Source organism: Phyllobates terribilis, unplaced genomic scaffold (assembly GCF_046119375.1).
Source record: "Phyllobates terribilis strain yellow unplaced genomic scaffold, ASM4611937v1 Scaffold_14__1_contigs__length_39327217, whole genome shotgun sequence".
NCBI classification, from domain to species: domain Eukaryota; kingdom Metazoa; phylum Chordata; class Amphibia; order Anura; family Dendrobatidae; genus Phyllobates; species Phyllobates terribilis.
In genome coordinates, this window is record NW_027362774.1 from 21,104,795 (window position 1) to 21,118,904 (window position 14,110).

Genomic DNA, 14,110 nt, shown 5'->3' on the forward strand with positions numbered 1-14,110 from the left:
GCGAGGTCTCCCGACAAGTGATGTCCAGACCGGCCGCGAGGTCTCCCGACAAGTGATGTCCAGACCGGCCGCGAGGTCTCCCGACAAGTGATGTCCAGACCGGCCGCGAGGTCTCCCGACAAGTGATGTTCAGACCGGCCGCGAGGTCTCCCGACAAGTGATGTCCAGACCGGCCGCGAGGTCTCCCGACAAGTGATGTCCAGACAGGCAGCGAGGTCACCCGACAAGTGATGTCCAGACCGGCCGCGAGGTCACCCGACAAGTGATGTACAGACCGGCCGCGAGGTCTCTCGACAAGTGATGTCCAGACAGGCAGTGAGGTCACCCGACAAGTGATGTCTAAACAGGCAGTGAGGTCACCCGACAAGTGATGTCCAGACCGGCCGCGAGGTCTCCCGACAAGTATTGTCCAGACCGGCCGCGAGGACACCCGACAAGTGATGTCCAGGCCGGCCGCGAGGTCACCCGACAAGTGATGTCCAGGCCGGCCGCGAGGTCTCCCGACAAGTGATGTCCAGACAGGCAGCTAGGTCACCCGACAAGTGATGTCCAGACAGGCCGCGAGGTCACCCGACAAGTGATGTCCAGACAGGCAGCGAGGTCACCCGACAAGTGATGTCCAGACAGGCAGCGAGGTCACCCGACAAGTGATGTCCAGACAGGCCGCGAGGTCACCCGACAAGTGATGTCCAGACAGGCCGCGAGGTCACCCGACAAGTGATGTCCAGACAGGCAGCGAGGTCACCCGACAAGTGATGTCCAGACCGGCCGCGAGGTCACCCGACAAGTGATGTCCAGACCGGCCGCGAGGTCTCCCGACAAGTGATGTCCAGACCGGCCGCGAGGTCTCCCGACAAGTGATGTCCAGACCAGCCGCGAGGTCTCCCGACAAGTGATGTCCAGACCGGCCGCGAGGTCTCCCGACAAGTGATGTCCAGACCGGCCGCGAGGTCTCCCGACAAGTGATGTCCAGACAGGCAGCGAGGTCACCCGACAAGTGATGTCCAGGCCGGCCGCGAGGTCACCCGACAAGTGATGTCCAGGCCGGCCGCGAGGTCACCCGACAAGTGATGTCCAGGCCGGCCGCGAGGTCACCCGACAAGTGATGTCCAGGCCGGCCGCGAGGTCACCCGACAAGTGATGTCCAGGCCGGCCGCGAGGTCACCCGACAAGTGATGTCCAGGCCGGCCGCGAGGTCTCCCGACAAGTGATGTCCAGACAGGCCGCGAGGTCTCCCGACAAGTGATGTCCAGACCGGCCGCGAGGTCTCCCGACAAGTGAAGTCCAGGCCGGCCGCGAGGTCACCCGACAAGTGATGTCCAGGCCGGCCGCGAGGTCACCCGACAAGTGATGTCCAGGCCGGCCGCGAGGTCTCCCGACAAGTGATGTCCAGGCCGGCCGCGAGGTCTCCCGACAAGTGATGTCCAGACAGGCAGCTAGGTCACCCGACAAGTGATGTCCAGACAGGCCGCGAGGTCACCCGACAAGTGATGTCCAGACAGGCAGCGAGGTCACCCGACAAGTGATGTCCAGACAGGCAGCGAGGTCACCCGACAAGTGATGTCCAGACCGGCCACGAGGTCACCCGACAAGTGATGTCCAGACCGGCCGCGAGGTCTCCCGACAAGTGATGTCCAGACCGGCCGCGAGGTCTCCCGACAAGTGATGTCCAGACCGGCCGCGAGGTCTCCCGACAAGTGATGTCCAGACCGGCCGCGAGGTCTCCCGACAAGTGATGTTCAGACCGGCCGCGAGGTCTCCCGACAAGTGATGTCCAGACCGGCCGCGAGGTCTCCCGACAAGTGATGTCCAGACAGGCAGCGAGGTCACCCGACAAGTGATGTCCAGACCGGCCGCGAGGTCACCCGACAAGTGATGTACAGACCGGCCGCGAGGTCTCTCGACAAGTGATGTCCAGACAGGCAGTGAGGTCACCCGACAAGTGATGTCTAAACAGGCAGTGAGGTCACCCGACAAGTGATGTCCAGACCGGCCGCGAGGTCTCCCGACAAGTATTGTCCAGACCGGCCGCGAGGACACCTGACAAATTTGAGTTAGGAGACCCGCGCCTGTTCCGAATAATAGCGGACTGTGAAATTCAGATTTGTGAAACTGCTCCTAAAACATACATGGCGTATTCACAGGATATATCATAAATGTCTGATAGGTGCAGGATCTGTACCTAGACTGAAAATGGGGAGTCCCTTAACCCCAGATGAGGCAGCAGTCCCTGCCTGGATGTCTGAGAGGTGTCTCACTTGGTGAGTCGAGACCTTTATCTATCAGTCATTTCTGTGACTACTTAGTAAGCTAGTAATAACCTAATATTTTACTGTTCTGAGTATACAGCTCCTATTCAGACCTATGTATCTCTATACCTACAACTACAAACAAAACCCTATATGGTATAATCTTAAAGTCCTATTTTACATCCCAATCCTGTCTTATTGATAACCTATATATGGGAGGAGAGGAGGGTAGTAACCCATGCACCATCAGACTACACGGGGTTTGTTTGTAGTCTGTTACCATGGAGACACATGATCTGTATGTACAAAAAAAAATGGCATATTGCTAAGTTTTTTGATCTGATAAAATGCTACTTCAAGGACTCATGATAATAAATGCTACTTCAAGGACTCATGATAATTATAAGGCTTAGCAGCCGGGAGGGGAGTTCTCTCCTGCCGTTCACAGGTTTTTCAGTCTGGAGAGTGACTGTAAGCTCCGGCTGTTAAAAGAAGTGATTACGGCTAATATTTCCGTGGCTGCAGAAAAAAAAAAAAAAAAAAAAAAAGCAGCGAGATCTGATGCACGGTCCAGATCAACATCGGAATCAATCAACCAATTAAGCGCTCCTTAGTGGCAATGAAGTCACTTCCCCTTGTGTTGCTTCATATCCAACATGCACAAAGTGGCTCGCTCATCCTACCGGTAAGATGTGCGAGCAGGATGCATGTGCCCAGCGCTGGGTCGAGGAGGAACCCGGCCGTGCAGAAGGAGCCTCGGTGAAGGAGGCGCGCTCTTCGCTCGCTACTTGATCATTATCTTTGGGAATCAGAATTTCTTTTGGAGAGGGGAAGGGGAGGGTGAAGCCTCCATTTTCTGCTGCACATCCACGGCAGATGGGACTTAGATGAAAAAAAAAAAGAAGAAGAAGAATGCAGCTGCTCTTCTCCTCCTACCAGTCACATCTAATTGGCTTGTTTTGTTCTTACCTTTTCTGCTGCAAGACTTCGCTCAGGGTTTGCTGCTTGTCTTGAAGCAGCCAGCGGAGATACTTCATTTCTCGCTGGTGCTGGGCTGCCTTCCCTGCAAAGTCTTCCTCCCGCTCCGTCAGCTTGTGAGTGATGCCTTGCACGGTGCTTGCGGCTTGCTTTCTGTACACCTGTAAGCAGTGAATACTGATGTGAGGATCCTTTACTGGCAGGATGACTGCAACGACCCGGCGCCGTCCGTCGCTGATGCTCGGTGATGTCTTGCTGACCCCTTAAGTCAGGTATGTAAGCCTTACGCATTCTTACACCCCCCCCCCAGCTAATATAGATGGTGCATTAATTTGGATGAAGGATTATTGGCTTTCTGCTAGCGTTGAGGAAGATGATGCACTGGCACATGGATGCCGGAGCGCACGCATAATCCGTAGCTATGTTTTATTAATGGCAGCAAAGCTTGCAGAATTTAACAGTTGGTTCACTAGTAGCATGCAGCTACAAGTAGCCTTGGGAAAGAGCAGGGACTACAAGAACGTTATTCGGGTATATATATGGGACTATATAGATGGTGGCACATTCATCCATTTCTTGGTTGCATGGAAGAGAGCTGGGTGACAACCAACAGGCCCATTGGATACGACTCGCTCACGGGTTGTCACCCTGTTTTTCTACAGTCCTGACCAATTGTTATTTTCTTAAAGTTTCTTAAATAAGACTATAAATGAAAAAAATGTCTGCAACAGAATTTTTAAAGGGTTTTTCTGCATCGGGATGACGTCTGGTTTGCACATACCTGTGGGGACGCGTGCCCGATTGGCAGGTATCGTATGCCTGTCCTAGTTATTAGGATAACTGCACGATACTTGCCGATAATGAACGCGTCAGAAAACCTCAGATTTTTTACAGGATTAGTAAAATGGGTCTGCTTTAACGCCCTTCTTTAGAGCGGCACTGCCAGAGGCGTCGGGGCAGAGCGGCACTGCCAGAGGCGTCGGGGCAGAGCGGCACTGCCAGAGGCGTCGGGGCAGAGCGGCACTGCCAGAGGCGTCGGGGCAGAGAGGCACTGCCAGAGGCGTCGGGGCAGAGAGGCACTGCCAGAGGCGTCGGGGCAGAGAGGCACTGCCAGAGGCGTCGGGGCAGAGAGGCACTGCCAGAGGCGTCGGGGCAGAGCGGCACTGCCAGAGGCGTCGGGGCAGAGCGGCACTGCCAGAGGCGTCGGGGCAGAGCGGCACTGCCAGAGGCGTCGGGGCAGAGCGGCACTGCCAGAGGCGTCGGGGCAGAGCGGCACTGCAAGAGGCGTCGGGGCAGAGCGGCACTACAAGAGGCGTCGGGGCAGAGCGGCACTACCAGACCCTATTAGACCCATAGAGGCAAAACTTCACTAGATCAGACCCATCTTGTGAACAAGAAGGCTCGCTGCATGAAAATTGTGAATTTAAAAGCGTTTGCATCTGGCGCTCCTGCTTTTCATCAGTCCAGTATCGCTGGGCTAGTAAAAGCCTTTAAGTGGTTGCTGTAAGTCTATGGTATAAGGACCCTTTAAAAGGTTTGGCCATAAACATCAAGGAGTCAGCTCCGGGACTTGGCGTACTTCATCCTCTCCAATCTGTAATGAAAACGGTTGTCTAATAAAACTAACAGAGTGCTGTATCACAGACGTGCGGCGCGCTTTAAGACCAATGCTCCTTGATTCAATTTTCCTCTGCGGGCCCAGCACCTGGGGATCGGGGTCGTAAAAGACCAAAACGCTTGGTGTGCAAGGATCTGATTGATGGGGGTCCCAGATGTCACACAGCCATCAATGAAAAAAAGTGATGTCACATATCCTAGCAATAGGTTATCGCTTTACAAAATGGTAAAACCCCTTTAAAGTTCTTTAAATAATTGATTCCTCTCTATTTCCAGGATCTGCTTGTTGTCAGTGAACAACAACAAACATTCTTTCTATCCAGAAACTCAAACCTGTCCTGATCATATCCGCGGGTGCTGTAAAGAGGCCTGCGCTGACTGTTAACAGGAACGCTTCCGTTCACTGGGATCAAACAGAAAACTTGTCGCCAGTAAACGGAAGAACATGGGAACTGAAACGCGAGGGCAAACCCAGCAAGTTGTCACCTATCCCTTGCAAAGATTGAACTAACCCTTTAAAGGCTTTGCAACCAATTTTTCTAAAACGAAAAATAGAGAAAACAGAGCGAATAGTCTTGATTGAAAAATCCTCTCCCGTTTTGAGTCTGCAGCTACAAAGCAGACCAAGACCTAAAAGAACTAAGGTATGACTGCAGGGTCAGACTACAAGGGGATTATTTGTAGTCTGTCACCATGGAAACTCAAAAGAAGATTGCATCTAAAATAGAAAATGAAGCAATTTAAAAAAAAAAAAATTGCTGGAGATGGATGTAGCCTTTTTAATGGAAAAAGCTATAGAAATTATTTAACTAAAAACCATTTAAAGGCCGACTTAACCCAACTGATGATCTATCACGGGTGTATCAGGTTTGACAGACAGTCGTTCTGGATCCAGCTGTAGAAGGTCGCTGAGCTTGGCTTTTCAGACACCTTCTTGATCCTTTCATCTCTGTATTGTAGTGGTATCCTTCTCTCGCTAGGATCCAGCAGTGATCTTCACCTTCTGCTGCTAATTCACACACCCTTGCTTGATATTTCAAAACCCTTAGTGTCTCCAGAGAGTCACCGGTGATAGAACTATTTTCCTCTGTTCAGGCCTGGAGTTCTAGCAGTCGGCTGGTTTCGGCTTAGAGTTCCTTGGTGGATATTTGTTGTGATCTCTCTGGTATCTTCTCAAGCAAAGTGTATCCCCTTGTTTGTCTTTAGTTGCAGTAGGGGCTGACTAGTGCTCACCCCTTCCCCTCCCTACCTATGGCCTAGCTCTAGGGTTAGTCAGAGATTAGGTTTCCTGCTCGATGATAGATGCGGAACCTATTTAGGGATGATAGGGGAGTCAGGGTGTTGTAAGATCTGCCTAGGGGTCTCCACTCTCCCTTTCTCTAGTTGTTGGGCTTCCCCCTTTTCCCATCGTCGTACACTTGGTCCTTCCCTTACCTAGCATGACATGATCTGAGTAAGGACGGCGAAACCGGGACGTACCAAAACCAGCCTAATTTACAATGGTCCCAGTTAACGAACAATGGGTAAGACCAGTGGAGTAACTTGAGGCTTGTGGGCACCCGATGCACAATTTCCAACGGGGGCCCCCAACCATCTTCTCCTAGGTCACATAGACCTTTTGGGGGTCCCCCCTTAGGCTCCAGAGCCTGGATGTGACTGCAACCCCTGCACCTGCTTCTGTTACGCCCCTGGATAAGACTGCAGCATGGTGCATTAATTAAAACCGAAACCCCCCCCCCCCCCCCCCCCGATTCTTGGACGCGGACTCTCTCGCATCTCGATGAGCTGATAGCGACTTTAATTATCCGACACTGATACTATTTAGCGATACCCGGCACTGCTAATAGCAGTCTGTCATCAGAGGCACTTGTGAGAGTACAAATTACGCTGCTAATTCAGTCTCTCTTGAAGAACATTTGTCAGGCAGCTAATGCACACTCTCAATCTTCCCGCGTATTAATAATGGATGAATCATGGTCAAATATTATATCTGTGGAAATTAATATTAATGAATGTCTTTTGCGAAGCAATGCCCTTGACTGCTTGTGAGCAGGGTGGGGAAGGGGCGTCCCCTAAGGAGTCAAATAATAGATCTGTCAAGTCTCATAATTTAGTGACTGACACCTCCATTCACCGCATTCTTGTGCAGAAACTGAAAACAATAATAAATGACAGCCTATACAAGAAATGTCTGCACGGGATGACAACTGCCACCATGCCGGGGTTAGTTTGGGGGCCTGTTCCCGATGGGGCATCCAAGGGCAACCTGTAAACTGTGATTACCAGGCAATGCTTCTGCATCAGATGGCGGTATTATTTGGACGATGACTAGAAGTTACAGTAGCGTATTTAATGGGCACTGCATGAGCAGTATAGGGTGGTAATACATGGCTACAGTATGGACTTATTTAGGCACCATATGACGGTATTATTATACGAATATTGAAGGGCAGTATTGTGGAAGCTTGCATTTGGGCACTATATGTTAGCATTACATGTATACTGTATGGAGGTATTATTTGGGCACTGAACAACAATACTGTATGAGAACTATAAGGCAGTAAAAAGGGTACTATGTAGAGTTATTTAGGGGCTGTATGGTGGTATTATTTGGGCACTGAACAGCTGCACTGTGCAGGCTTGTACTGGGGCACTGAATAGCAATATTGTAGGAGCATTATGAAATTAAAATGGATATTCCACGGTGCTGTTTATGCAGCGTATGGCGGTGTTATTTGGAGACTGATTGGCGGCATTATTATTATTTGGGGACTACATGAAGGTATTATTTGGAGACTGCATGGCGATATTATTATTTGGGAAAAGCATGGCGGCATTATTATTATTTGGGGACTGTATGGCGGTATTATTATTTGGAGACTGCATGGCGATATTTGGGAACTGCATGGCGATATTTGGGAACAGCATGGCGGCATTATTATTATTTGGGGACTACATGATGGTATTATTTGGGGACTGCATGGAGGTATTATTTGGGGACTGCATGGCGGCATTATTTGGGGACTGCATGGCGGTATTTGGAGACTACATGGTGGTATTATTTAGGGACTGCATGGCGGCATTATTATTATTTGGGGACTGCATGGCGGCATTATTATTATTATTTGGGGACTGCATGGCGGCATTATTATTATTATTTGGGGACTAAATGGCGGTATTATTTGGAGACTACATGGTGGTATTATCTGGGGACTACATTGTGGTATTATTTGGAGACTACATGGTGGTATTATTTAGGGACTACATGGCGGCATTATTATTTGGGCACTGAAGAGCTGCACTGTTTGGGCACTGTATTTGGGCACTGAACGTGTGCATTATATAGAACTATTATTTCGCACTGTAAGGCAGTGTTCGGTAAAAACATTCGGGTTATAGACTCGCACATGCCAATAGTCAGACTGCACTTTCCACTTTAGCTCTTAGTACAACTCCAACATTAAAAAAAAAAAATTAAAAAACTAAAATAAAGAATAAAATGTATACGTGATTTTTCGAGTCTAATCGCTTGCCAACACGAGTCAGATTCCCTATATACATCCACCTAAACATCTCTGCGACGACTAATGCAAAATTCTATTTTGACCTTCCTGCTGATTGCGGTGATTACGTCTCTGTAAGTGTGGCCGGCCATAAGACTGCCATACGGGCGCCCCCGCCCTGTGTATAGGCTTGCTGTGCATCTTCTATACATTATTCAGGATGTTAATGTCAGGCAGCAGCAGGGGCCCTGGACGTCATCGCAGGCAGCGTGTCATTATTGTGACAGCACTGAGGATTGCAAGTGACAGCCCGTGAGTGCCCCGCTGCCGATACGTCTTCACCAGGGCTGTAGCCTTTTGCAGAATAAAGAATCTATTCGCATGCGTTGGCAGAAAAGTATATAAAATAAAATAAAATAATAATAAATTCACATTATAAGAGGTTCGCAAGGCAATGCTGGGACTGGCATAGAAATACATGCTGTCGCGCTGGGGTCGCGAGAGCAGACAGCCAGTCCGAGCATTGCGTTGCGATCCTCACCACCAACACCACTCACTTGCACATGATCCCCTCTAATGTCAGCGGACTCTTCACAAACTTTAAAGAGGTTCTTTAGTTTTGAAGAGATGGAGACCTCTTGCCCCAATGTAATGGTGGCTAGAAGTTCATTTTAAAAAAGGACGCACTGTCGTCCATTACGTTAAGGCAGTGGTCAATGGGGGTAGTTTTTGACCCCATTATTCCTACGTCTTCCGTAAAATGAACAAGGAGATTTTTACTTTAACATTTTGACCAATACATTGTCAAACTGATTTTCTATTTTATTTATTTATTTTTTAGCTTTTCTGCAAGCGTAGAAGATGAGCGCGGAGGAGACGCTAACAGCGGACGAGCTGGAGTGTAAGATATGCTACCAGAAATTCAACACTCATAGTCGTAAGCCCAAGATCCTAGACTGCCTTCACAGAGTTTGTGGCAGGTGCCTATCGAAGATCTTGAACATAGGAGGAGGCGCTCCGGGTATCAGCTGCCCCTTCTGTCGCAATGAGACTGAACTCCAGGAAGAGGAGGTTGCAGGCCTCCCGGATGACACCAATATCTTGTCCAAGCTGGCGGAGAAAAACATGTGCAAATCGGACAGCAATGAAGTGGTCTTGACGCCCAAAAACCTGGCGTCTTCGAGTCCTTCTCATGGATCTTCTAACTGCCTTGTCATCACGATTATGGAAGTACAAAGGGACTCGACCAGGACGCCGAGCCAAAACACCATCTCGGACTACTATGCAGACCACAGTCTCGACTCGGCCTCCATTAGTTCTCATGGCCAAATCGACCACGACCTGTTCTCCAAACTGTGCAACCATGTGCCCCGGATACTAGTCTGGCTCCTTGGCTTTTTTTACTTTGGTTCCTTACCCCTCGGGATCTATCTGCTGGTAATTCAGAAAGTGACGCTTGGGATTGTTTGCGTCAGCCTGGTGCCCTCTAGTTTAACCGTGTGTCTGGTCTACGGCTTTTGCCAGTGCCTGTGCCAAGGAATGTGCGACTGCTCCTCGAGAAGTTGACGAATGTTGCTGGTGACCACTGAGAGACGTCCTCACCGCACTGGTAAAGCGGTAGACTCGGGTAATGGATTTGCTTGGTATGGCTGCCATGTTTTCCTATATAACGTGTATTATGAGATCTACTTAAAACGTGGATGTAAGTGAATCTGCTGCACAGTAAAAGTCCAACATCTTGTCGCGTGGATCGTGTTTGTTTCCATGTATCTCGTACCAGAGGATCTCAGTAAATATCTTGGAGGTAAAGAATAATTTATGAGGACCATCGGAGCAATGGTTATGCAAGAAGATCCTTTCACTAGCTGGTAATGTAAATCTGGAGGGCGATGTTACAATGTACAAACATCAGATACCTCCAGTCATATAAAACGTCACCTTTTATACAAATTTTAGGGCGAGGCCAACTGGAGCAGCCATGCACAGTTGAAATCATCAGATGCAATTAGTTGCTACAGTCTATTAAAACAATTACCTATCTGCTGTTTCACTGCAAAATCAAGTGATTGCTAAACAAAATCACAATACTGCAGTTGCTATTGGTTGCTGCAGTTTTCGGCAGACCTTCAGCTGCTCCATTTGGCTTTACCCTATGAAAAAAAAATCTGTTTGATAACGTACATTTTTGGAATCACACGTTGTGCCTGCTGCCTTTCTGATATTCCCTCTGGTCAGCCATCCAGTCCTCGTTTCCATTTATGCATCTGTCTGTTCTTTTTCTCCTCTTCCAAACATTAGAATTGTTCCCATAGATTTCTATGGGATCAATACCAGTAATTCAGGAACATCAGATATTGCAGCGGATTTATCCTAGAGCTGGATGAGAAACTGCAGTGCACAGGTTTAGGTCTGGATCAGGCCAAAAAAAGTTTATCGGACATAACTAATAAATGGACACCCAGCCTAAGACTGTCTGGTTGCTATGAATAAACTGGCCAAGAGCCAAAGTCTTTTACAAAAGGGTTGGCAGACAAAGTCTTTAGCAGTCAGTCTGTCGTAGAAAAAAAAAAAAAATTCCTCCACCTTCTTCATTCTGAAAGTCCATGAAAAATCGGACCGCACTCTGATGTCATCTGAGTGCGGTCTGATTTTTTCACGCATACACTGACTTGCATTGCCAATTTTGAGCCGACCCTTGGATCCGAGATTTCCCGCGGACCGCTCAGTGAGGAAAAATAACAAACACGTGAATGGCCCCCATAGACTATCACAGGTATGAGTGCTAATGTGAAAATCGGACGTCTGAATGAGACCCAAGGCTGAGATATTATTAATCACTGATCAATAAGTCTTCAATATCAGATCATTGGTGATCTAGTGCTCTTATAATTCATGAAAAAAGGGGCATATTTGCTTGTATATCCAGATTGCAATTATTAGCTCGGATTCACACAAAGCATTTTTTTTTTTATTGTCTTTTTAACTGGATTATCCAGGCTTGAGATACGGATGACCTATCCATTGGCACCACCACTAAGTAGCTATCCCGACACAGCCGGATGTACACTGTGTACAGAGCCGGGACAACCCAGCTCCACACGCTATATAGTGACCATTTTCAAGTACTGCAGCGCATCTGTAATCTGAGCTGCAGTACCTGAAAATGGCCACTATACAGAGTGTGGAGCTCTTTTGTCCTGGCTCTGTACACTTTGTACATCTGGCCTCTGGGGGGAGCTGCAAACAGCGGATAGGTCATCAATATCTAAGGCTTAGATAACCAGGTTAAAAAGTCAACAAAAACAATAAAAAAAAAAAAAAAAGTGTAAAAAAAGCCACAAAATACTAATGTATGAATCAGGCGTAATGAGTGCAATCAAGAGCTACATACAGATTTGCCCCTTTTTCATCCATGGGAAGAACACTAGGGAGAGGGGGGTTGAAATACATATATCAGTCATAACTTCTCTCTTTTGCACCAGTCGGCTCTAATTACTGTAATTAGTGTGTTTACTGCTATAGCTAAAAGAAAAAATTTTTTTTATCCATTATGAACAAAGTGTGGGATGTTCAATGGTGTAATCACGTTAAAGGGCTCTCATAGCCAGACAAAAAAAAAAAATTTACTAGCAAAATCTATCAAAGCCGCATCCATGATAGACGACTTCATTGTAGATTATAGTTAATCATTAACCAGAGGAGGACTAATTGCATCGTCCTCAACGGTAAAGAGCAGTAGTCTGTGCCAGTCTCAGGTACTTCACTGCCCACTACAAAAAACTCTGATGAAAGGAAGACGTCCAGGTGCCCACACTGACCGAAACCAAGAGAAAGAGGCTTTTCTCTTTGCTCTGATGAAAGGAAGACGTCCAGGTGCCCACACTGACCGAATCCAAGAGAAACAAGCTTTTCTCTTTGCTCTGATGAAAGGAAGACGTCCAGGTGCCCACACTGAAAGAATCCAAGAGAAACAAGCTTTTCTCTTTGCTCTGATGAAAGGAAGATGTCCAGGTGCCCACACTGACCGAATCCAAGAGAAACAAGCTTTTCTCTTTGCTCTGATGAAAGGAAGACGTCCAGGTGCCCACACTGACCGAATCCAAGAGAAACAAGCTTTTCTCTTTGCTCTGATGAAAGGAAGACGTCCAGGTGCCCACACTGACCGAATCCAAGAGAAACAAGCTTTTCTCTTTGCTCTGATGAAAGGAAGACGTCCAGGTGCCCACACTGACCGAATCCAAGAGAAACAAGCTTTTCTCTTTGCTCTGATGAAAGGAAGACGTCCAGGTGCCCACACTGACCGAATCCAAGAGAAACAAGCTTTTCTCTTTGCTCTGATGAAAGGAAGACGTCCAGGTGCCCACACTGACCGAATCCAAGAGAAACAAGCTTTTCTCTTTGCTCTGATGAAAGGAAGACGTCCAGGTGCCCACACTGACCGAATCCAAGAGAAACAAGCTTTTCTCTTTGCTCTGATGAAAGGAAGACGTCCAGGTGCCCACACTGACCGAATCCAACAGAAACAAGCTTTTCTCTTTGCTCTGATGAAAGGAAGACGTCCAGGTGCCCACACTGACCGAATCCAAGAGAAACAAGCTTTTCTCTTTGCTCTGATGAAAGGAAGATGTCCAGGTGCCCACACTGACCCAATCAGGAGAAACAGGCTTTTCTCTGGTCATTAGTGACTGTATCACGTAGTAATTAAAAGGTAACTAATTAGTAATTGAATGCTTTATTTTGCCCTAAAGGGTTATTCCCAAAAAAACAATTTATCCCCTATGCATAGCAATAGCACTTGCTAATTTCCAGGAGTTTGACTACTGGGACCCCCAGTGAACCTAAGCTTGGGGTCCTGCAGTCTTGCAGAATGGATCGGAGGTCCTGGTAAAAAATAGGACTGCTAGTAATAGCCGAGCGCTGTACTTGCCCACCCATAGAGAATGAGTGGGGTAGAGATAGAGGATGCGCACCTCCGCTCATGGGCTGCAAAGCCCAGTTCTCACAGTTCCAGAGACCCAATCTCAGAAATACTGGGGGTCCCAGCAGTCAAATCACCTGCGATCACCATTTATCCTCTATGCTATGGATATCTTATTTTTATTTTGGGGAATAATCCTTTAATTTTTTTTTTGCTTTTTATAATAATTTTTCGACAGTGTCTTAAATATTATCGTCTTCACTGCTGACAGTTCCTGATCATCTTCTGTCAAGTTCCCCCGAGGATCTGACAAGCTGCACTCCCAATTATTTGACTCCATTGACTCTTTGAGGATAAGTGGCACTAGATAAAAAAAAAAAAATCTAAATATATATATATATTTTTTTTTTACATAACTGCATGTATTTCAAGCGTTAAAAAAAAACAAAAAAAAAAAAACAACATTATTTCAATTGGATTTAATTAAAAAAATGTTGCACATTTTGGTTCTTACAGGCTCTTTGCTTCCTGGCACAATTCTGGCTACAGAATGAGTTAAGGAAGAATCAGTCAGTGAGCCTTTTTCTAATAGGGATCTTATAAGTCTTTTTTTTCTGAATTCCTCTGTGCTGATTTAATAACCAAATCAAAGTTGAGCTGAACTTTGATGTGGTCATGAATCAGCCGTTTGCTCTGATGGAGAGTCTGTGCTCATCACAAACTCTCCTGTCAGAGCAGGCTGACTGGAGGATTCTCAGTTAACTCATTCTGTAGCAAAAGAAAATACATTTTAATAATATTCAATTGCAAAGATTATTTTTAGCCCAAAATGCTTTAGATTAGAA

General features: G+C 47.3%; 2 protein-coding genes across 6 annotated transcripts in view; one reads left to right on the plus strand and one right to left on the minus strand.

Moving 5' to 3' along the window:
• Positions 1-14,110, minus strand: part of CEP89 (centrosomal protein 89) — a 67,771-nt gene that overhangs the window by 9,271 nt on the left and 44,390 nt on the right. For 2 of the 4 annotated variants that reach the window (XM_073659753.1, XM_073659754.1), the window contains one exon: positions 3,219-3,388. The exons of 1 other annotated variant lie outside the window; for it this stretch is intronic. In XM_073659753.1, the coding sequence (XP_073515854.1) occupies positions 3,219-3,388 (170 nt within the window). Of the gene's footprint in view, positions 1-3,218; positions 3,389-13,535; positions 13,629-14,110 lie in introns of those variants that run through there. One more of the 4 variants, XM_073659755.1, reaches the window with a different exon arrangement.
• On the plus strand, positions 2,783-10,095 carry LOC141175815 (E3 ubiquitin-protein ligase RNF182-like). 2 transcript variants are annotated; one of them, XM_073659757.1, is made up of 2 exons: positions 2,783-3,499; positions 9,189-10,095. In XM_073659757.1, the coding sequence occupies exon 2, from the start codon at positions 9,209-9,211 to the stop codon at positions 9,911-9,913; it is 705 nt and encodes a 234-aa protein (XP_073515858.1). In that variant the 5' UTR covers positions 2,783-3,499; positions 9,189-9,208; the 3' UTR covers positions 9,914-10,095. The 2 variants fall into 2 exon arrangements, with proteins under 2 accessions (XP_073515858.1, XP_073515859.1); XM_073659758.1 differs by lacking the exon at positions 2,783-3,499 and adding an exon at positions 4,932-5,070.